Source organism: Pyxicephalus adspersus, chromosome 1 (genome assembly GCF_032062135.1).
Source record: "Pyxicephalus adspersus chromosome 1, UCB_Pads_2.0, whole genome shotgun sequence".
NCBI lineage: Eukaryota > Metazoa > Chordata > Amphibia > Anura > Pyxicephalidae > Pyxicephalus > Pyxicephalus adspersus.
The window spans coordinates 2,936,421-2,959,630 of NC_092858.1; the positions used below are offsets into that span (position 1 = coordinate 2,936,421).

Below are 23,210 nucleotides of genomic sequence, written 5' to 3' on the forward strand. Positions count from 1 at the left end.
TCCAGATTATTATTATTATTAATAAGCAGGATTTATATAGCACCAACATATTACACAGCGCTGTACATTAAATAGGGATCCACATGACACATACACCTATCAGGATGCTATTCAGGAACTGGCACCCAAAAAAAACCTGGCACTCACTCTGCACTGCACCATCTGCCTCTCTCTGTGTCCCCACTAGGGGGAGAATTGCCCCTCATTTCCTGTCCATGGAGAATCTTCTAACCCTTTGCTATTTCATAGGGGTCCTCACAATGGTCCCTATGATACTGAAAAATGTAAACAAACAGCATGTTTGGGTGCCCCCCCAATGTACACCACTGCAGGTAAGGCCTACAAAAACAGATAGAACCAGGTGCCCCCTATAGATGTCATTTTCAGCTTTATCCACTAGATGGTGCTGTGCATACTACAGGTGTATGATCTGCAGCAGCAAAGAGAAATTATTTTCCTAATCATTCCATGTCAGCATACAATGGTTTAATTACTTTCCACTCCCAATCTCAGAACTTAACCTAGATCGAGTCAAGGCGGTCCATACACCTATTGTACCTTCCTTCTCTTCCAGTATACACGCAGCACTGGTGTGGCCATCTACCTGGCTGGAGTAAACTTCTTGCTGTTCACTATCCAGATGAAGTCCCCCCATATGGGTTTATTGGGGCGTCTTACGGCGCTGTCTTAGAAGTACCAACAAAAGAAAAGAATAGCCTGAGATATTTATACCACATCCCCTCTGTCATACTTGCGGAGACAGGGCCACTAGGAGGGCACTGCAGATTGAACATAAATGGTGTGATCCCTGCGAAGGGCCAAGGCACAGAGTCAAGTGGATGTTACAGGGACACAGAACACAGGAGACACTGGAAGCAACAAGAGCCACAGGTGACACAACCGCAGACAGAGAGGAACCCTGCAACAGCACAAGGGAATATGCTGGAAACCACAGACTGGGCAATAAGGGGTTAACACGGGAGCTGGACAGGGGAAGCATTTAATTAATCAACAGGTACACAGGAACTTACTCAGCAAGCTAGGGGGCTTGGTACTATTGGAGGCACCTTGCACAAACGTTGAGTGCTGAGTCTGAGCTAGCTAACTAGCCAGGGGTGATTGAGAGGCTATTTCCCGATTGGCCGGCGGGATGGGAGGGACTGATAAAACTTGGAAGAGCAGGCATGCCCAGGAACTGCCCGCATGCGCAGGAGAGATGCCTGAGCTTTCGTGAGGAAGACGTAAGTGCAACACCCTCAAGATTTATCAGGTAGTAGAATTATGTTTATATAATTGTGATTTTTAAGGTATGCATCTTCCAACAACACAACTGAATTTAAAATACTAACAATTTTATTAAACAAAGTTATATAAAACCATAGTGGCATCACTAATGGTGCCATATTAAAAGCATAGTGCATACACTCTCCACCAAATGAGGTTATTAGTAACAGAATACAGATAAACCATATTATTTATAAATTCTAACATATAGGTTTAAACAGCAGCTCCAATTCTGCACGGTAAGTATTGTTACAACCTCAATAGTTTCTCAACGTGTTTAACAGACAAAACCGCTTCATCAGGAGTTTACATGTGAAGATATTTGTACACTAAAATGCAAGATATCAAAATATCAAATTATGTTCATATTTAAACCTTGTACAAATGATCATAAATTGAATATACTTCCATACATACAGGTCAGTAGCCCTTCAGCCACTTAGGGCTGCAATACTCGTGTACAGCAAAAGAAGCCCGGGAAAAAGGAAGTAAGACTCCACTCCTTAACCCCCTAGTGGTGACTTGGGGTGGGTTTTCCAGGCAAAAAATAATCACACTCAGGGTAGCTTTCAACTTAAAAAATACCCACTTACATTGCTCCGTTGTCATCCCCCCATCCTGCTAGTTGCCCTAGGTCCTGGGGACACGTCCTTCCTCCACGATCTGCGGGGGTTTCACGGTGCATGCATCGGTGCGGGCGGATCGGCAGGAAATTCAAATAATTTTGTATTGGATTTAATACAAAATAGCTGTATTGAGTCCAAAACAAAGAAATACAAAGAAACCTTCATATAATATATACATAATTATAATATCTATATAATATATATGCTACTGTACAGGTATATTACATGTTTAAAGTTTTTTTTAACAGGTTTTTATTTTTGTTATTTAAAGTTTATTAATAAATTTGTTACATTTAATAAATATCGGTGAGGTATGCCTAAGAATTCTAGCCTACAATGAAAAATAAATTTCCATGCAAAAAATTTTACAGCTTTTTGCATGGAAATTTGGACGGAATTAGACCGCTAGGGAGGTTAAATTACCGCAAGCAGAAGGAACTCATAAATCGGTTTATCTCCAAGAAATGATATAAACTTATAGCCAACTTCAATCCTATCACCAATGTGTGCAGGTAAGTATAGGTGAAATCACTTAACCACTTGAGAAAAAAGAGACGAGTATCTTATCAGATTCTTACTACTCTTAGTTTCTAAGGTCCATATCAGACTTTACATACTTATGTATTAGAAACGTTACTATTCCTTTTTATTGTAATTGAGCAGATTTGATCTACATCAACCACAAATTTACTAAATTTGCAGGGGCTAATACAAAACTCAACGATTAATCATGTTATAATTGAAAAATATGTACCTGCTAGTCCTGGTTAGAGTCATCAATGAAGACAAAAAGAAAGCCTAATGATGTAACTTGGAAAATAAATGGTGTCTGTTCATGTCAATGCATGAACATGGTACAGGAGATGGTTATGTTAGAACAGAAAATGTCTTTGTAAGATGGAGAATTATTATTGGAAGAATCTACATTAAAGGAATTTCACTTTCAGCACCGTTAAATCATCGGTCAGGTTTCATATTTTAGTATAGGAGCTACGTCCAGGGGAGATCTTTATGTTGCACTGAGAAACAATAATCAATGTCTTATAAGCAAGAGTTACAATATAGCACAGGGAAATTCGCCTATGCCAGCGCAGGCAAATCTTTTAGAGACCGAATGCCAAACTGCAACCCAAAACCCACTTATTTATCGCAAAGTGCCAACACGGCAATTAACCTGAATATTGAGGTTTTAGTTTAGAAAAAAAACAACTCATACCTTAACATATTTTGTTTTCAAAGAAAAACACAAAAACAGAGCTTTCAATGATACAAACAACTTTTTATTGAAAGGTAAAAGTTTGCAATTGGCATGCTTTTGAACAACTAATGTGATTTTTGCTGTTGGATACATGCTGATTATAATTTATCTATTCTAATTTGAGAGCAACACATGCAGCACTCAGGCCATCCGTTAGTTTGTTTCTGGTGTCAGATTTGATATGATTCATGGCTGAAAACAGCTGCTCACAAGCATAAGATGATCCAAAGTAAGGACAGCAATCCCAAGTGCTTTCATTGATTTAAAATTATTTGTCAGCGAATTCCACACTTTAAGGATTTTATTTTCAGAACTAACTGTGCTGTCATTTGTCATTCCTTCTGTCTTCTCGAGTGTTTCATGCAGGTCATAGAATGTATTTTTCCAGATAGAACTTTCTTGAAATTCCAATAACTCAATTTCCAGATTTCCTAAATCTAACCAGTGTAAGCAGGAAAGATCAAGTTCTTCAAATATGGCGAAGTAAAAACACACGGGGTTGTTTCCATCTTACGGAACTGAAAAAATCTGTTACTAAAAATCACCTTTCTAGCTGGTACAATGCCAGAAAATTTCTTGTAGATTTCCCGACAACTTGTAGAATTTTCTAAATGTATTTTAAGATTTGGAAAATATTTCAGCGGCCCACTTTCATGTCCTATTTCAAAAACCTGAAGTTTTCTCTCAAATGTTTTGATATCACAAAACATCCTTTCTGCTGTTTTCCCTATACCTTGTAGTTGTTTGTTCAGTAAATTGATGTGCAATGTCAAATAGGTAAAAAAACATGAGTTTGGTAAGCCAGGCCATATCAGTGAGCTGTGGATATTATTGCTTTTTTTTCATTTATAAACAGAATAATTTAATCCAAGCAGGCTACAAATCATCTCAGGACTCGTCCTCTGCTCAGACACCGGACATTATTGTATGTATGTAAACAATTATACTGAGCCTGAACCTCCTCAAGAAGTGTTTGAAGCTGACGAAAATTCAGAGCACGAGCCATGATGTCATTCACCATTTTTATGACGTCTTTAAAGACATTGTCAAATTTTTTTGCTGCTTTCCCTGGGACAAAAAGCTTCTTTATATATAATACAGTGGAACTAAATGACTTGATGTTTTGTTTCACAAAGAACTGTATGAAACCAGATGTTGCCCCACCATAGAAGGTGCCTCCATCACTAGTAAAGGAAACCACGTTTTCTGGTCCTATGTCTTGTGACAAAGTGCCTCCATCACAGCAATGTAAATATCTATTCCTTGTGTTCTTTCAGGCAAATATACCAGTTTCACCGGCTCTTCTCTCATGATGTCACCAACAGCTTAAGGCAAAATGACTGCTAGCCTTACATGATTATTTATTTCTGTGCTTTCATCCAAGCACATGGAGTAACAGGCTGCTGTATGTAGGTAAGTGGTGAGCTACTGACTAACATCACTTGCCATGCTCTGGACTCCATCTTTAACAATATTTCTGCCAAGTGGCATCTCAGAGATGCATTAATAATTTTATCCTTGTTTGTGAAATCATGAACAAGGCAATTACTTCCAGACAACATGGCCATTTCATAAAATAAAGCTTACTATGTTTTGCTATGCACGGTGGTGCTGTCAGATGATTTGTTCTGGAAAGATAGTTGCAAAAACTAAGATACCGGGAATGATATTTCCTCAATTTCCCTTTTTTGTTTCAGTTTCACCAAGTTTGACAACACTTTTGTGGTTGGTGTCTAATGCCTTCTGACACTTGATGTGCAATATACAATGCCGTCATTACACAGAATATATAACACTTTCCCATTGCGTTCAGTCACTCCAAATGATTCTGTCCAGGCCTCTTGGAATGATCTTCCAATATCTGTTTTTGCTGTACTCATGTTTGGGTGTTCAATACTTGTGTTATGCAAGCGGGTGTGGACCCACTGTGCCACTGACTGGTTATACTCCGGAGGGGCGTGACTAAGCAGCTACCAGGTCTTCGCTAGAGCCCCTGATGGTGAGGATAGGCTTGGGCTTTTATACCTCACATTACAGGAATGCAGGGAGTTTTACTAAATGCATGTCAATTTCATAGCAATACAGCACATTGCACACAATTTTTTTAAAGTAGTGTGGATAGCAAAACACAGTTACAGGCACTTACCTTCTACCACAAGCCTTGTGTTCACCTGGCCCTGACTGGGTATAGCAGACTGGTACTCCCTGGGGTGTGTAGCTCTGTTCAGTGTCTTCAGCTTTCATAATGTACTTCTTATAACTAGGACAGAGCAAAATAAGTTCCCCCTTCTTTCAGCTTTCCCTTCCTTCTCTACTTTGTGCTTTCACCCTTTCAATTCTGATCAAGCTGCCTCTCCCCCACAGCCTGGTATTGAGGGTTTACTGATGACTCTGCAAAAGGGAAATTCTACAGCCAGCTCGGGCTGACAGAGGGACAATAGCACAGCCAATGGGAGGCCAGCCGAGGTGGGGAACATGTGCCCCCTCTGGCACGTGTGCCATAGGTTCGCCACCACTGGCCTATGCAAACGTGATCTATTACTGTCCACGTATGGTTTACCTGTCATGTACCCTGGTCATAAAAAAGGACATAAGGGAGAGTATGGAGGAGCTGGAACAGCACGGAGAGTAACTAGACATTCTAGGAGAGGGGTCTATGACGTGTAAAGACGGCAAGGCTGTCGAGAGAACTGACTCTTGTTGGTGTACTGTTGTGTGATAATTCCCACACCTCTTGGATTGCAAGCTCTTCTGGGCAGGGCCCTCCTCCTGTGTCATTTTTTGTATCTGTCATTTGCAACCCCTATTTAATGTACAGCGCTGGGGAATATGTTGGCGCTATACTGTTACACATGAATGAATTTTTCTAATAGGGAAGACATGACGAGATGACAGCATTATGAAAAACCTGATCAGTGCCTGGACTGCCAATGCTGATTGTGAAATCATCCGCTTTCCATCCTCAACCTTTTTACATTAGTAATGGAAGTATACACACATTTTATGTAAACATTTATTTTTAATTTTCTGGTTCATGACTGTTATAAATAAGTGGCCACAGGGTTCCTTCAGTTTATGGGCCCCTCTGCTGTGTAATGGGTTCTGGTATAAGAATGGAGCTAATGAAACTGAAAGAATGAAGATGAATTATAAAGGAATCTGGCTATTCTCATAGCAAAGTGAAATGAATGTCCCATTGAACTGAACAGCAATGTGCAGTGGGAGGTTGCCTTTGTTTTTATAAGTTAGGGTAAATAAAGCTCAGGGTTAGAGGCAAGGCCCCGGGGCACTTCCATAACCCCGGCCCCTGGTAGTAGATGAGGATCATGTCAGAGGCAGCAGGAACAGAACCAATATCAGAGTTCTTAGTGGTTCTTGCAAGCAGAAGCAGCATGGAGATGTTTCCTCAATTTTCTTTGGTAGGAAGGAGTAGGGAATGCACATGTGCTGCACTCCACAAGGCAAGTAACATCAAAAGCTAATGTGGTAGCTCCCAATGCTAGGTGGGACCAGCCCACTCATAAAAGAGCCAAGGAAAGACGTGGTAACACCACCACTGCTGGGCCTGAAAAACATCCTCTGGCTTTTATAAGGACCTGGAGAGCATAGATCCTCACAGATTCCATTCAAGTGTTCTCTAGCCCAGGGCAGGAGGGCAAAAGGAGACAAATAAGGTGCTTGTAAAAACTTTCTTTCTTTGGAATCCACAGAAGGCAACAGAAAACATTCACCCTCCATTTACACTGCCACCTATAGGAGCATTTATTATGACAAAATTCTAGGCCAGCACAGGACAATCCATCCTACTATCAGCATGCAATAAGCATGATGAGCAACACAAAGGGATGGAATCTATCTCATGCAGAAAGTCCTGGAGTAACATCTAGTGATGTATTCCTTTCATGGCCAAAGTTCTCTCTAGACCCTTTTAGTTCGGCGCACCACCCGGCACTTTTTAGTAACCACCCTGCTTTTTTGTGTGGTAACAATACAGGCTGCCACCCACCTACAGGTTCTGGAAAGATTATTTCATGTCTGATGATAGACCTTGAAGAAGAAAGAGTTTCTAGCCATAGTGATGAGCTATTTTAATTGTTCCTGTTTCCTAAAAGCAAGGTGTCACTTGTGGAGTGCGAGCTGGAAGCACCCAGTACAGCAGCACTCATCCCCTTAATATCAGACATACACATTGCCACCACCAAAGAGGGATAAAGCAACTTACAGTATGAACCCCGACCTCAGGTACTTATCAACCACACACAACACCTGCCGCCAGGTGAGGGCTGGATTGCCGGATGACTAAAATTATTGAGAAAGTAAAAAAAAATTAGAAAGTCTTTACAAAGAAGAGCTTAAAAAGACCCCCATGCTCCCAAGACATATAGGCATGCTGGTTGTAGGGTTGTCCTGGGACGGCCTACAGCTTTTATCAATGTCCAATACTCCTATAGGCAGCAGTATAATCCGAAAGTGCAGATTTCCCATATCATCCAATAAATAAAAAGAGAAACATTTGGCAAGAGTCTTTTCACAAATGTCTGACCTTCCTGTACCAGTGACAACTGTATCAAGCAATTCTTGTATGGGTGTCACAGGGACAGGAATTGAGGAAAAGTCTTCTCATTGGTGCCAGATATAAAGATTAAAACTTGTCACAATTTTAATCCTAAGAACAATGGTTGCTATTATCCTTTAACGTCTTATAAAATCCAAAAACTATACAATTTGTAATACAACGAGAAGGTCACACAACTGAAAAGATAAAACTCTCCCACATGAGCTTCAAGAGATTGTGATTGCAATCCTGGAGGTAGATTAGAATCCCATACGAAACTTCTTCACAGGTGGCCGCTGTAAGCGATTTTGATTCAGAGATCGCTGCGAGTGTGTCTGTTGTGAGGAGGTCAGGAAGCTCTGTGAGGCCTGGAAACTTGAATTCTGAGAAAGTTGGGGTTGGGTTTGCTCAGTAGGTATGGAGGAAAGTTGTGAGTGTTGTGTAGTGGTCTCCGGCTGAAAGCTCTGTGAAGGGGGCTCGGAGCACTGAGTTAGGTCTACCAAAGATGGGGACGCACTGATTAAGGGGTCCCTGGTCTCCCCAAAGAAGTTCAAGAAGTGTTGTAGAGTCCTCCTCCTCTCTTTAGGGATCCCCTTGGAGCGGAGGGACTGCATGGACGTCATAGGACAAGGTTCTAATGAATTTGCTTCAGATAAGTTTTGGGATGACGGCTCAGAGTGGGTTGGTGTCTGTTTAACATTGAAGAAATCTGATCTTCTTGAAGGCCCCGAATGGAAGCTCCAGTTAGAACGTTGTTCTGTAGAGACCACACTACCCTGTGTTTCGCTGACACCCGAGTGGATTGTCGAGTCAATGTCTGACATCGGGGCACTATCGTACGAATAGGCCGAACTGGCATCTGTGTCGAAGACATCTGAACCAAAAGTATGCGAGGACAAGAGGCTTCCTGTTACGGAGCCTTGGCTGCGAGCTCTCTGCAGTTTATGCCTTCGTCTCTTTTCTCGTAGTGCCTGGATTTTGCTCATCTTATTTAGTCCTAGGTGATCGCCCCACCATGATCCAAGTTCGCCTGCCCAAGCTGCGGTAAGCCTTTGGCTTAATGGATCTTTGCAGTTCTCCGTACGCACAGGTTCCACCTTCTCTGGTTCGGCCGAGGAGTCTAATCTGATGAGTTTGCCGCTTCTCATACCCTGGCGCAGGCAGTCTCGCAGTTTATCGACCTCCTGAGGAGTTTCACCCGATTTCAATTTACGAAACACGTTGTAATTGTGGAACCCTGGACGTTCAAGTACCTCTTTACTTCCTTTGCATATTTTGAGTAAATCGTGGATCCATTTGTGGAAAGTAAGCTTAGACTTTGATTTGAGAGAACGCAGAGGAGCTTCATGAGTGGTCACCTCACGGATCGGAGTTGTGGCATGAATTTGATTGGCGGTTGTTTCAGGAGAATGGTCCACGGATTCTGCATTTATCCTATTTACTGGTTCTTGGCCAGAAGGATTTAAATGACTAGTGACATCTTCTGAAGGCTGCTCTAGTGAGGTTCTATCGAGCACCTCCATTGTAGAGCTCCTTTTGGCACTTGGTGCCTGTGACTTCCTATGCACCAGCTGCTGTGTGAAGATATCTCCGGCGTCTGTCAGCTGGAAAAGGGTCAGCAAGTTTGGTTTATTTGTAGTCCAAGCTGCAGCCAATCCTGGAAGGTAGCAAAGATTTTGGTTGGGTGAGACATTTAAAATCAAAGGATGGTCTTTGGTCGATTACATTTTAAATGTAACAGTGAAAGTATACCTGATATCTATAAATGCTCCATTTTCAGTATAATATTATTATTGCATTCTTTTCTCTCTGCAATAAATACTATTTCAGTCCTACAGAACTCTACATTTCACCATGCTGCTGCTCGATGCACCGCTATCTTTAGTTGTGGTGTCATTGACAGCTGGCTGTCTCTTGGATTTTTGCAGCAGGGCCCCTGTTCTCATATCTAATACATGCACAGACTATAAATCTATGGTTAGAATATTGCATTTATAAAGACTATTGGTTGTGTTGTCCCATTTGGAGGCTGTGAGAATCACGTCAGAGAGAAGACAGAAGGCAGTGGCTTAGACATCACATGGGGAAGGTGATAACCCATTGATAGGGCTGGTAGTCACAGTTATATTCCCTCTTCCAGTTCTGTGAGCACTATACAGAGGAGGGATGAGAGGGTGGTGCAGAGGAGTGTCGCTAACTAGGCAAATATTCTGGAGTTCTTATGGCTTGTGTGGCCGGATTTTCTGTAATATTGTGGCTGTGTGGGGAGCAAGGACCCGATGTCCTAAAGATCACTACAGCTGGAAAAGCATGGGAGAGGTGATTTTACCACAATTGTCAGGGATGTCAGATCTTGTGCCACACTTACCTGCCATAGGAGATGCCAGTCTCTGTGTTACAATGTCATGGTGATGGGGCAATAATGGATCCAGATATTGGAGGGACTCCGATCCCCATGGGAGCCCCATAGGGGGTAGATGCAGCTGGCAAGGGTTCATATTACCTCCTGGAAAAAGCAACGCACAGATAAATAGGTTTCTGAGATAAATAGAAGCAGTTCACACAACACAAAGACTTATTGAACTGTGAGTATGGTGTATAGAAGGATTCAGTGTCCTAATATATCGGGCAGTCTATTGTACTGCTGCGATAGAACTTTCTCTCCTAAACAAAATGTTGTGCAAACATCAAATATTCAGAGTGTACTGAGTACCCTTTTAGCTGATAACACCAAGACCAGTTAGATAAAACTACAAATCCTCTGATAACTGAAATCATTCCCATAAATCTTTTTTATTTTTGTATTTATCAGACTGCCTGGAGTTCAGCTACGACAAGAACATAGGTAAGGCATAATTTAACCCTTCCACTCCGTACCTGAGTACTGCAGCATCACCGTCTCATGGCTGTGCTGAGTTCCCAGCAGGATCTTGTTTTTCCTCTTAGTCTCGCCTCCTGGAATGACGCTGACATATGCAGGCGGTCTCTGCAGCATGTGCGTCCATTTAGCCAGCGGTACCAGGGGAAATCGCTCGTCCATGATGTAAACTGAAAACTGAAAGAGAGGAAATAATAAGCAGAGCAGGAAATGTCAGAAGGTCAGTGTGGGAAAATATATTCAGTATTAGACCCCACGACTGTAGAATGACACCTTTCAGTATCTGACAAGAGAACCTGTGCTTGGCTCAGGCACACCAAAATAACAGATTTACTTAACCCCGCTCTCCCCACTTTTTTCGCCTACTAGATTAGAGGTGGGAGGGTAAAGAGATACACAAAGTTTGCCTGTGTGCTCCCACATTGGCTGGGGGTCCTTAGTAAAAGCTGTGACCAGGTTGATTGGCTTTCCCTCCTGCCCTCTGTTCATTTAAATCTGCTCCACCCTTTTACCTTTATTAAATCTGCCCTCCCATTCAGCCATACACTGGCTCCTCCACAGTATACATTAGAAGCTGCAACAAGTTCTTCATGTAGCCCCCCCCCCCCCCTCTCCTCGGCCTAACTATCTCTGACCACCCTCCACTTTCATTCATTGCATTTCAGTACTGTCAGTCATTGGGGATCGGCATCACATGGTGGTTTACATGCAAATACATCCTGCTAGAAATACTCCTCCAGACTAAAATCCTTCTATCAAAGCATTTTGGTATTTGCATAACGCCTCTCCAAAGCCAGCCCATTGCTTGTGTCAACACTTGAGAAGAACATAAAGTTATTGTGTCTTGCACGGGTTCTCTTTACAGAGACTTTGTTTCTAGATCAAAATATAACACTAAAACATCACAAGCATGCCAACCTTATTCAGAAAGGAAACAATGGCAGGAGTATAGCTACTGGCTGGTTATAGGGAGGAGAAGACATCAGGGGAAGTGGCAGTGACAGGCTGGGGCAGATTACTGGGTACAGGCCGGGTACAGAAAGAAGACATCAGAATGGATGAAGGAGGGGAAGTGCCAGTAATCTCGGTATTGGTACTGGATAGTTATGGGAAGTAGAGGAGAAAGAAGAAGAAAGTAACAGGATAATAATTGGTAGTGGCAGGGCAGTCAGAGATTGGGTGATCCTGTGTCATAGATAGGAAAGACTGTGGGTGAAATAACACTTTACATATCTTCCAGAAGCAGACATCACAAAGAGAGAAGGCTCCAGGTAGTAATATAGATAATTACCCCCTCTCCAAATTCCACAGGTACAATGCTCCACCCTCCGTACAGACACAGAGTTCACCGGGCAGGTGAGGACTGCAGGAGAAAAGCAAACAATATGATTGAGAGTGAAACATATACACAAAGAGGGCACACTATTTACAGAGAGAGGACACAATGAGAGGAGACACTCTGCAGAAAGAGAGGACACACAGAGGGGTCACTATACACAAAAAAGAGGACACACTGAGAGGAGACATTCTGCAGAGGGAGAGGACACACACAGAGGAGTCACTGTACACATAAAGAGGAGACACTATGCAGAGGGAGAGGATACACACAGGGGTCACTACACACAGAAAGAGGACAGACTGAGAGAAGACATTCTAAAAATGGGTGAGGACACACAGAGGGGTGACTATACATGGAAAAAGGACACACTGAGAGGAGACATTCTGCAGAGGGAGAGGACACACACAGAGGGGTCACTATATACAGAAAGAGGACACACCGAGAGGAGAGGACACACACAGAGGGGTCACTATACACGGAAAAAGGACACACCGAGAGGAGACACTCTGCAGAGGGAGAGGACACAGAGGGATCACTATACACGGAAAAAGGACACACTGAGAGGAGACATTCTGCAGCGTTTGAAGACAAACCGCAACAAAACGTGAGAGAACACGCTATGTGTTTGGCCCCAAGCTGATCTCAGCAGAGTGACACAGAACATGCACCAATCTTTGCTTTACCTGACATTGACACAAGTGCTGGGTGTCTTTGTCCTCACAACACCCAGAGGTCTGGGAGGATAATCAGCTGAAAACCTCCATGTGGCCAAATTGTACATGGATCGAACACCAACATAAGCTGGAGAGAGGGAACAAAAAAAAGGAAGCAAAACTTTTACAGCAGTCAGGTTTTTTATCCAATAGTCTCAAGCTGGCTAAAGAAATGCAAAACTCCTTGCTGCTACAGTGCCCATGTATCATCTTCAATTATGACCATGTAAGGGGGCACTACACTGACCACCAATGTAAGGGGGGCACTACACTGACCACCAGGGGGCACTACACTGACCACCAATGTAAGGGGGCACTACACTGACCACCAATGTAAGGGGGCACTGAGGAAGACTGATCTGCCAAGTGTGCAAAGCCCAAGGACAGCAATGTGAACAAATAAAATACAACAACAATGTATTTCCCATAAAAGCAACAAATTAATCAAAAGTTATTAATAAACAGAGTTTATATATCCCCAACATATTACACAGCGCTGTACATTAAATAGGGGTTGCAAATGACAGACAGATACAGACAGTGACACAGGAGGAGGAGAAGATCCTGCCTAGAAGAGCTTACAATATGGAATGGTGGGAAGTAGTGAGGGTTCAGGAGACAGAAGGAGATGGGTAGGTGAGGTTGAAGTGTTGGGTTTTGAGGGATCTTATAAAAGAGCAGAAAGTAGGAGCAAGCCAAATAGGACGAGGAGACCATTCCAGAGAGTCGGGGCAGCTCTAGGAAAGTATTGGAGCCGTGGGTGTGATAAGGTTATGAGTGAGGAAGTGATTAGGAAGTCATTGGAGAAATGAAGAGAGTGGCCAGGGGGGTATTTTTCTATCAGGACAGAAAGGTTCACAGTAAAGACACTTACTGTTGTCAAACTCCCCGGTGCTGATTTGTCGGACTCTTTGTTGGAGGTCACACACAGCCGGCTTTCCTTGAATCTTCACTTTGGAGCGCTTCACAAGCATCTGCTGGAAATCTGAGCACTGATGCTAAGGAACACAAACACAGCGAGGGCAGAACAAACCAAGTTTTACAACATTGCAGAGCCTATGAGACCTTAGATGAGGTGGCTGCATTAGATTTCTTATTTAGTTCCTAATAGTTCACCTGGTAGTCCTGCAACACCTACCGTGCTGTATCCCTAGGAAAGCATTTTGTCACCCTAGCTCACTATTCTGATTTGGACTACGAATACCTCCCACCCTCCTCGTTGCTTTCACATGGATGGCTGTGACTTTCTAGTTGATAGACCAGGTTGGGGAGAATTTGTCTTGAAGTAAATGGCACTGACGTATCCAAAACTGTGCAACATCCTTGCTGTTATCCAATGATGAAGCTGTATATGTCACCATGCAGTGCAAATATAATCACCTACCTATGTTCATGGCAGCATTTATAGAACTCTATAATTATTGGGGGTGGGGATTTGTATATTTTTATATATATATTTGGAATTGTTTCCCTCTAAAGCTCTAAACATCTCCACCCCTCCCTCAAGCTTCCATCCAACTTTAGCTTGTCTCTTGGCCAATCCATTGTATTGCTTACCAGGTGACAGGTCCTCTTTACACCATCACCCAGGTACAATTCTGGGTGCAGTTACACTGAATGGCTGCCCCTCACTATACCTGACACAGAGACAGGCAAGGATACGGAGCTGGTTCATAGCTGGCCCACGAGGATAGATGAGACAGCCTCCGGAACAACCAGGGTATGGAACCCAAGAAAGAGCGCCCCCTGTGAGAGACTCCTGGAACTGTAGCTGCTTCCACTCATCGGCCATGCCGTCGTTGACCATTGAACTCAATAGCGCGGGAGGGACATCCAGCAGCCAGTCATTGGTGAGGAAGGAGAGGGCACGTATGGGGTAGTTGGAGTATGGAAAGGGACATCTGCGGGACAGAATAATTGGGTAGCAAACAGCGGGAAGAAAACTCATAAACATCTACATTTGGTAAAATAGTGGCAGACTTACTCGTGGTACGGAACATTCTGTAGCTGCTGCACTAGTTTTGGCACTTTAATCTGGTTGCTTTTGTCTTTCATCTAAAAGAAACATATTTGGTGTTATTCCAGAGCTCCTCACAAAGTACAATAGAAGCTGCAGCAATCTGGATAGAGCCCGGCACATTTCATGGCTGGAGGACGCTCAGCATCATCTAACCCCTCCATCATTACTTGGACTGTCCCTGGTCCCACCCCCTTTTATTCATTGGATTACATTTCTTTCAGTCATGGCAGGTCAGCATCACATGACCAGGTAGGATAAACTGCATGCAAATTCTAGAAACTATAAGATCCCTATCTTTACAACATGAACATTCAGGTAGTCACCCTCAGCCTCTTCGGTCCCATGTAAAAGTGCGGCTCCAGCAGATGTCCCATACAATTTAAAGCGGTGCTGCTCTGATCCCAGCAGAATCTGCTGACCTGGAAAACAGAATTATATCACGTTACTGCAACATACAAAACACCAACAGGTTGACCAATTGAAACACGGCAGAAAGATATTCAGCCAGATATTGTATGGTAGGCCAATCAGGAGACAGAACTCATGATTGGGCCGTCCTTTATTGTGAAGTGTCATGTGACTTCTGCTGAGCCCCCTCCTGCTGCAATGCTAATATACCTGGGCCCTTTACTATGGGGGGGAGGTTAGTGTTCAGGCCTGGGGATTGGCCACTTTATTATGGAGGAAGGTTAGTGTTCAGGCTCAGGGAATGGCCAATTTATTATGTTAGGTCACATGCTACCCCATACCAATTAAGTAAGTGTAAAGGTGGGGTGATAAATATACAGCACTCGGGGTATGGCAATACACAAGCACTGTCAGTTTGCTCTGAATTCCCAGAGCACTACAGCCCCTTGCTGTCAAAAATCATGAGGTTGGCCGCTCCAAATTGCCCCTACTCTGCTCCTATTTAGTTGAATGGGAATGGCTGGGAGTAAGCCTGCAGGCCCTATGAGTTTCCTAAAATAAAGGCCCAGCAAATGTTACCATAAGGACAATTTGTCTAGGACTGGATCCCCAGATGGGTGATGGCGGAGTCACTGATTTAGCTCTTCCTACTGTTTTGCTATTTAGTTCAGTCAACAAGCCTTTTACAGCAAGAGGTATGGAGACATGAGGGACCTAAAGCTTCCCCTGCTTGCTGACTACGAGCACATGTTCACAGGAAATATTTCTCACTGGTCCAACAAAATCTGGGGGGTGAATAGGGCAGAAATGCCATGATGGAAAATGTGTTGTAGACAGCAGAGGACAGGGGGCGCACATTAGGTACCCAGCAATCACATGATGGGACGGTGCGGGGCTCTGACCTGTTTGTTGTAGTCAAGTACCGATCCGGAAATTTGTGGATTGGTATTTTCCAGTTTCTTACACTTCCTATAAAGCAGGTCGGATTCTGTTACCGGTGGGAAGCCGCAATCTGGGGAAAAAACATGGATCACATGATGGTCCTTCTAATTTTATTACCCCAGTAAAGAAGAGGAAAGGGGAAAAGACCCCCCAATTCTACTATCACAAAAGAAACTGCTTCCAATTCAATTACCCTGATTGGGCAGTATCCTCCCTATCTATTACCTCGGGGGATGTCTCTAATTCTATTGCCCCAGGAGAGTCCACTTTCAGTATCCTAAGGGGAAGAGGACCCCCAACTCTATTACCTGATTTTAAATCCTTAAGGGTAAAATCCAACACATTATTTTACCCTCAGGAGCAGTACTCCCCCAATCTATTATCCCAGGGATCCCTCTAATTCTAATACTCCAGGAGAGAAAAGGAGGGGGCAAGGGACCTTTAATTATTTACCCTAAAAGAGATGTAGCCTCCAATTCAGTTACCCTGGGAGTGGAGGACCTTCCAGTTTTAGTACCCTGGGGAGGAGGGCATCATCCTTCAATTCCATTGAGAAAAGCCCCTAAATTCTATTACCCTGAAGGAAAAAGACCCTCAAATTCCGTTACCCTAAAGGGGCAGTACTCTCTCCAACAATTATCAAGTAGAGAACACTTTTATTACCATGACCCCAGGGGGATAGCCCCCTAATAATCATTGCCCTAATGGGGGGGAATCCCTATTTTGTTATCCCAGTAAGAACTGAACCCTGAACTCTAATACCAAAGGGGTAACACCTGAAAAGAACCCCTAAGATTCCATTACCTTGTTAGGAGTCATCCAGAATACGTGACCCCCATCCTATAGAATACAGAGTACTTACCGGTATTGGGGGGTAAAAGTGGGACCGGGCTCGGCTCCCTAGTCTCCCATCTCTCTGCTGCTCTGGTGAACTTGGATATGAAATGCCTCTGTGGGGCAGAAAGACGGATTGATGTGATTGGGTACATTATACGGGAATCCATCTTACCCCACCCTTCTGCTACTTACCTGCCCGGGGTATCTGGCATCTTCCAGAACTCTGCCATATCCTCCCCATCCCAAATTTGGCAGAGTCCTGATGATTCCTCTGCAGTGGGACCTTCATGATGAAACCCCGGGAAGTGGGCATGCGGGTACTCCATCTGCTGGAAATAGGAACACGCGGTCATCATACAACGTGACGGGACACGGCAGCCATGATGCAAATAATTCCAGTACCCCCAGGTGACCCCTTCCCCCCTTATAGGTAAAATGTGTGTGGCTGGAGATCTCTATAGCAAGAATTATGGAAGGACACCGGAGTCCTATGGTAGGGGCTGTGGGTGAGTGGATGGCGGGGTCCTGCAGATAGATATCAAGGCGGTATAGGGAGCGTGCGTTACATATGATGGGGGGTTGTCACTGCCATAAGGGACTGGGGTTTTTGGGTTCACAGGGTGGTGAATGCTTGGGTGTGGGGTCCTAATTGAGGGGGGAGTTTATAAAAAGGGGACCCACCAACATGTATTGGGCCTGGGGTTTAGGCATCGTACCACCCTGTAATTATAAAGGGGGGGGGTTCACAATATGACACCTGTGTAAGGAAGTGCTATGATAGGGACCGTGTGTATTGCCCCTTTCAGTGTAGGGGGGGCTCTGTTATGTTATTTCGTGGTAGGGAGGGGGGCACCACCCTCTTAGGAACACCACATAAATATAGAAACATTTGGGGGGTGGCCTCCAATAACTATACAATGTTCATGTTGGGGGGGGTTATGCAAATAACAACCCTTATAGGAGGTGTGTAGCCCCCACTACAGTAAAGATGGGTGTGTGTGTGTGTGTGTGTGTGGGTAGAGGGGTACTTTATGATGGGGACCAGAGGCTGTAAGTCTGGCCCCCAGTATTAGGGGACCCCCATAGTACAGAAGGGTAAGGCTGGACTCCAAGTTTACAAAGTCTTCGTTATTGGGAGCAGACCTTCATTATATGACAGGAGTACAGTCCCCAGCCCCCACTGGGATTTTGGGGGTTACCCTCCACAAGACTGGAATAGGGGGCGTGGCGGCAGTGCTCCCCAACACCAGCCAAATAAATTAAAACTTTACACCTTGTCACCAACAGCAACCCCCACTGCCACACGTGCTCTCCCCTCACTCACCTCTTCCCGCTTTCTAACCCCGCCCGCTTAGCCTCATATTAGTGAAAGCCCCGCCCAATTCTAACCATAGCTCCTCCCCGAGCTAGAGCTGGCGCCATCTTTGTACACCTGAGAGCTGCGGAGCATGAAGGAATGAGAGTGGTAAGATGGAGGACAGGTCATGTGATCCTTTCCCGCCGATTTAGCAGCAGCTGAGGGGGAATAGCTGTGTGGCGTCAGAGATATAGAATATATGGCATTTGGTATATAACTCACCCCATGAGGGTGAAAGGGGTTGTTGGTGGCAATAAAACTTCCTACTTTCCTTTTACAGCTTTGTGTTGTGTAGAATTCATGTCCTGTCACACTCTGCCCTGTAAAAGACTTGTGATGTTGTCTATATCCACAGCTTTCATTTTCCTTTTCCTTATTGCAGCGTTCACTCACAAACTCCACTTCTCAGTGAGCGGAAATGATATGTAGTGTTTGGCGTATGTATGACTGAACGCTAGCGCCCTGGTCAGCCATTTGGTGCTGCCCTGCTCAATGCCTTCCTCAAAATGGCTGCAAAATTGAATCAACTTTATCAGTCAATAGACACACTCCATTACAACCCATTTAGAAGTTAATAACGAAAAAAATGGCGTTATAAATGGGCGCTGTGTAAATCTGATGTAAAACTGCAGAATTCTCAGGCAATGTAGAAGACTAAAGAAAAGGTGCAAAGGTAGAACCCCCCACCACCACACCCTCCAGGGGGCAAATAGGGGCTATTCAGAGGAAGAAAAACTCTTTCATTTTCTTAATTGAATACCCCCGATCTATAAAATCCCGAAGGAAGTAGTATCAGCACAAAATATAACTAGGGATTGAAGCTTTAAAGTAAAAATAACAGTGACTGTTGATTCAGGGAACATCCGATTGCCTTATGGAATCAGGAAGGAATTTTTTCCCCTATTGAAGCAAATTGTACCCGGGGTACAATTTTTTGCCTTCCTTTGGGACCAACTATGTCTTATGGGGTTTTATATCTGGGATATGTTTATTTCCCTAGTGGTTTTTTTTTCAACCTAACCTACTACCGTGTTTCCCCGAAAATAAGACACTAACTTATATTTTTTTTGGCTCCCAAAAACACACTAGGTTTTATTTTCGGGGTAGGTCTTAAAAATAAAACAAAAAAAACTTACCTTTCGGAAGACGCGAGCCCGAGTTCTGGCTTCTGACAAGCGGAGTGCATGTAGTATCACTCCGCCTGTGACAGGAGCCGGAACCAGAAAGAAAGCATCGGCTTGTGCGGCTCCGGAGTGTGCACTGCCGCATGCTTTCAGTGTCCCGCTGCCTTCACAGGGAAAGAACTGTCCTCCGGTTTTTAATTTATGTATGCTTTTCTTTTCTTTTTCTCCTCTGACCTGCTGTATGTAGTTAAGGGGGATCTTGAGCAGGGGTGGGCTGGCTGTTACGGACCCCCGCATGCAGGGGTGGGACGGGGGGGCGGGCGCTAGGGCTTGCGTGCGGATTATTAAGCTTTAGATTAGGATTTTAAATTTTAGATGGGGGTATTAAGCTTTAGATTTTTTAGGCTGAATTACAGTTTTGGGTGGGTTTTTTTTCTGAACTGGACAGATTTACACTAGGTCCTATTTTCGGGGTAGGTCTTATATTAGGGCAGGTTTAGAAAATAGTGCTAGGTCTTACTTTCGGGGTAGGTCCTATTTTTCGGGAAACACGGTATGTAAGTATATATCTACCACTGCTTCAAGCCTCTGGAATCATGTGACCAGATTGGGAGCCAATAATAAGATCGTCACTAGGGAGCAGCTGGAGGAAGTTGTTTTTGCAATGGCTTCATTGTCCTGTGATATCTTAAGGTGTTAGGTGATAGATCCTCTCAAAACCCAGCGTAGGCAACCAAAAAGAATAGGGGAAACTGGTGGTCTGCCAAGCAAATTGATTGAACAATGATTCCAGGATACTTCCAATGCAAATGTCAGGTGCCATCTTGGATCTTTTGGGCAAGTCCGCTTGGTGTGTTATAATCCCGATGTTCCCATTCCCGAGGATTATTTTGCGTTCTTAGTGCCTTGCTCATCCTTTTTTTGCCTATTGTGAACATATTACCCACACACCAGACTATGCCCCCTGGAGGTCCCGGTTTTATATTATTCTCAGATATGGGGGTTGGGTGTTCTCTATGTGTGTGATGTTATCATGAGCTCTGTAAGGCTCTTAGATAGTTGTGGATGTCTATGAGTGGATTGCCAAACTAATTGGCATGCAGAAGAGGTGGCCATCTTGGTTCTTCATGAATATGGGGGTTTAGGGAGGGCATGACCTTCGACCTCATAGGAGGGGTCACACTTCATCCTTGGGTGCTACAGAACCTGGTCCTGACACCGTCAATGTACCAATGTGGGGTTCTTCACCCTCCGCTATTGGCCCTGAATTATTAAAGCTCTCCAAGGCTGGAGAGGATACACACATCAGTGAAGCTGGCTGATCCAGCAAACATGGATTGGATTCCTAAAAGTAATTTGCAATTTGTTAGGACCAAGACCAGATCATCTATTCCAGGTTAGCTGGATCACCCAGGTTCACCAATGAAAGCTCTCCAGGAGAGCTTTAATAAATCAGGCCAATTGCACACATTTCTGTAATCATCCCTAACAATGACCGGCCACTTTTCTTACATCAATCGTCCTTCTTAAACACTTGATGTTACATCAGGGGAAAGGAAACTGGGGAAAGTCTCATCCAGCCTGCAGCAGAAAACCTAGCAAACTTTTAAACCTAGGCATTTGATCTTGTTTCTGCATATTGTGACATATTTATAGTATATTTCTGAAAACTTGTGATTTTGTGTGCATTGTATTAGTTCTATTTTTGTTTCCAGTCTGGTGAGTCCCTTATTCTGATCTTCCCGGTTCAGATATCACCTTGGCGGTGTCCGTCTTTAACCCTTCACAACCCGGCCCAATGTGAGTACCGTTTATATTACACATTATCAGTGAAAGTTTTATCAGAGTTCTCCACATTTGGTGGCAGAAGGGGATCTGATGGACAGAACTAAAGTCCCATCATGAAGAAACTCCAAGACACAGAATGGTTTTATTATTCACAGATTGCCTGTAGGATGAACATTGTGCAGCATTCACCCCCTTCATTCCCGGTATCTCTAAAATTATAGGCTGAAGTTTCATCCTCAGTGGACACCCAATGGTGGACCTAATGGAGCAAAGTGAGTATATGATATGAATTTCTGTGGAGCACGCTGACAGGAGGAGAGGAGTGACCTCATCATTCTGTTTCTGCTCCTTCCCTGTCCAATCACAGGCTGGAAAATCCATCGCCCTGTCTGTAGTCTATGTAAATCTTAGGACACAAATACAAATTAAACAGAAAGGAGCTGAGCCGCCCTAAATTATGCCCACCCCATATATCTGCTCCCCTTCTTGTATTCTCATTAAACTCCTGCATGTGTCCCCAGATTCCTGGGATGCAGAGGAGATTTTATTCCGGTGATACGACCTCCCGGCGTTATTATTATTAGATGATGGCCCCCTGTACAAGGAAATAACTCGGAATTGTTTGTCACCTTGCAGGCTGCTTGTGGGGTTATCGGTGCCGTGTTTTTAGGGATATTTGTTTTCTGTGCTGAGAATTCCGGGGGACAGAATTGTCATTACCCCCTGTATGTCCTCCCTGCTTAGACCCCATAGGGATGGAATTAGGGGCCCTCATCACACATAAAGGGGACCGGTATAACATATGTGTTCTTCCTGCCATATGGCTGCGATGTGCAGGAGGATTTCCAGCAATCACAGATTGTACAGAACAGATAGGTGTCAGAAGTTTGGGTTGGGTCACTTACCTGGGATCGGGTCTCCTTGGGCCCCTGCAGAACACAGGTGGAGGATGAGGAGCAGAGGGGTCATAGCTGCAAACATCTCCTGTCCCAGATTCAGGAAGAAGGTGGTGACAGATTCCCTGGTCCTGTGGGAATCTGTGGCAGACAAAAGTCCAAATTAATCTCCAGTAGTCAACAGAGGGCTCTCCAGAAGCGGGATGTGAATTGGACTTCCTGATCTGGCAAAATGCGATGTGGCAATCTGTGCAGACGGAGAGGGAGGAAGAGGGAAGACCAGGTAGAGGACTAAAGGGCCATTTTTGAGAACCCATCCACCTATACTTAAATTGTGTTAAACCCATTAGAGAATGGAAGGTCCGTTATGAAGTTCATAGAGATTTTAATCCACAGTTGCTCAGGAATTGGGAGTGTCTGTAAAAGACCAGAGGGGGATAGGCAGGGCACCTTGTACCCGGCACAGCCACAAACTCATTCACCTCTTGTCTCAGATTTGGCCACTAGTATTTGCGACTGATTAGCTCCAAGGTTTTGTTTTGCCCATGGTGACCAGCAAACCTGGAGGCATGTCCCCAATGAATGGATCAAAGGGCACTGGCCCTTTTTATCAAACAATTTCCCTAAAAGGGTCTGGTCCAGCCGGACTGGGCCATGGGCACAATTTGGGCAGGGTCAGTAATGAAGGTTCGTTCTGGTTCTGGGTCCTCCATTTCAAAGCAATCGGACAGGGCATCAACTTTAACATTTTTTGAGCCTGGGTGATAGGTGAGCATAAAATCAAATCTGGAGAAGAGCGCCCATTGGGCTTGGCGGGTTTCAAGCATTGAGCAGTCTGTAAATACTGCAGATTCTTGTGATTTGTGTAAATGGTGACTGCGTGCCGAGCTCCTTCTAGCAAGTGGCACCATTCCTCTGGGGCAAGCTGAACTGCACGTAACTCATGGCTTCCTTAGAGTAGTTCTTCTCAGCCGGAGAGAAGTTCTTCGAGAAGAAACCACAGGATCCCAGCTTGCCTGAAGCATTCTTCTGTGATAGGACTGCGCCTACTCCAACAGAAGAAGCATCCATATCAAAAAAGAAGGGCAGAGAGGTGTCAGGGCGAACCAAAGGAGAGCTGATGCAAAGGCCTTCTTTAGTGATTGAAAGGCCTGGAGTGCTTCCGGTGAGCAGACCTACAATTGC

General features: G+C 44.2%; 2 protein-coding genes across 2 annotated transcripts in view; both read right to left on the reverse strand.

Moving 5' to 3' along the window:
• The window catches only part of LOC140323471 (TATA box-binding protein-associated factor RNA polymerase I subunit C-like), a 38,539-nt gene extending 20,381 nt beyond the window's left edge, over nt 1-18,158 (reverse strand). The window contains exons 1-9 of the mRNA XM_072400568.1: nt 17,053-18,158; nt 16,886-16,973; nt 15,984-16,093; nt 14,997-15,092; nt 14,638-14,708; nt 14,316-14,554; nt 13,528-13,638; nt 12,624-12,741; nt 11,893-11,964 (exon numbers count right to left, since the gene is read on the reverse strand). Of these exons, the coding sequence (XP_072256669.1) occupies nt 11,893-11,964; nt 12,624-12,741; nt 13,528-13,638; nt 14,316-14,554; nt 14,638-14,708; nt 14,997-15,047 (662 nt within the window). The 5' untranslated portion in view covers nt 15,048-15,092; nt 15,984-16,093; nt 16,886-16,973; nt 17,053-18,158. The remainder of the gene's footprint in view (nt 1-11,892; nt 11,965-12,623; nt 12,742-13,527; nt 13,639-14,315; nt 14,555-14,637; nt 14,709-14,996; nt 15,093-15,983; nt 16,094-16,885; nt 16,974-17,052) is intronic.
• Nucleotides 6,168-11,115, reverse strand: LOC140323490 (TATA box-binding protein-associated factor, RNA polymerase I, subunit C-like). The gene is made up of 3 exons (XM_072400591.1): nt 10,601-11,115; nt 10,092-10,229; nt 6,168-9,380 (listed from the first exon to the last, which is right to left on the reverse strand). Exons 1-3 carry the CDS (start codon nt 10,761-10,763, stop codon nt 7,984-7,986), a joined length of 1,698 nt encoding a protein of 565 aa, XP_072256692.1. The 5' UTR covers nt 10,764-11,115; the 3' UTR covers nt 6,168-7,983.
• Nucleotides 18,159-23,210: the final 5,052 nt, after the last annotated feature.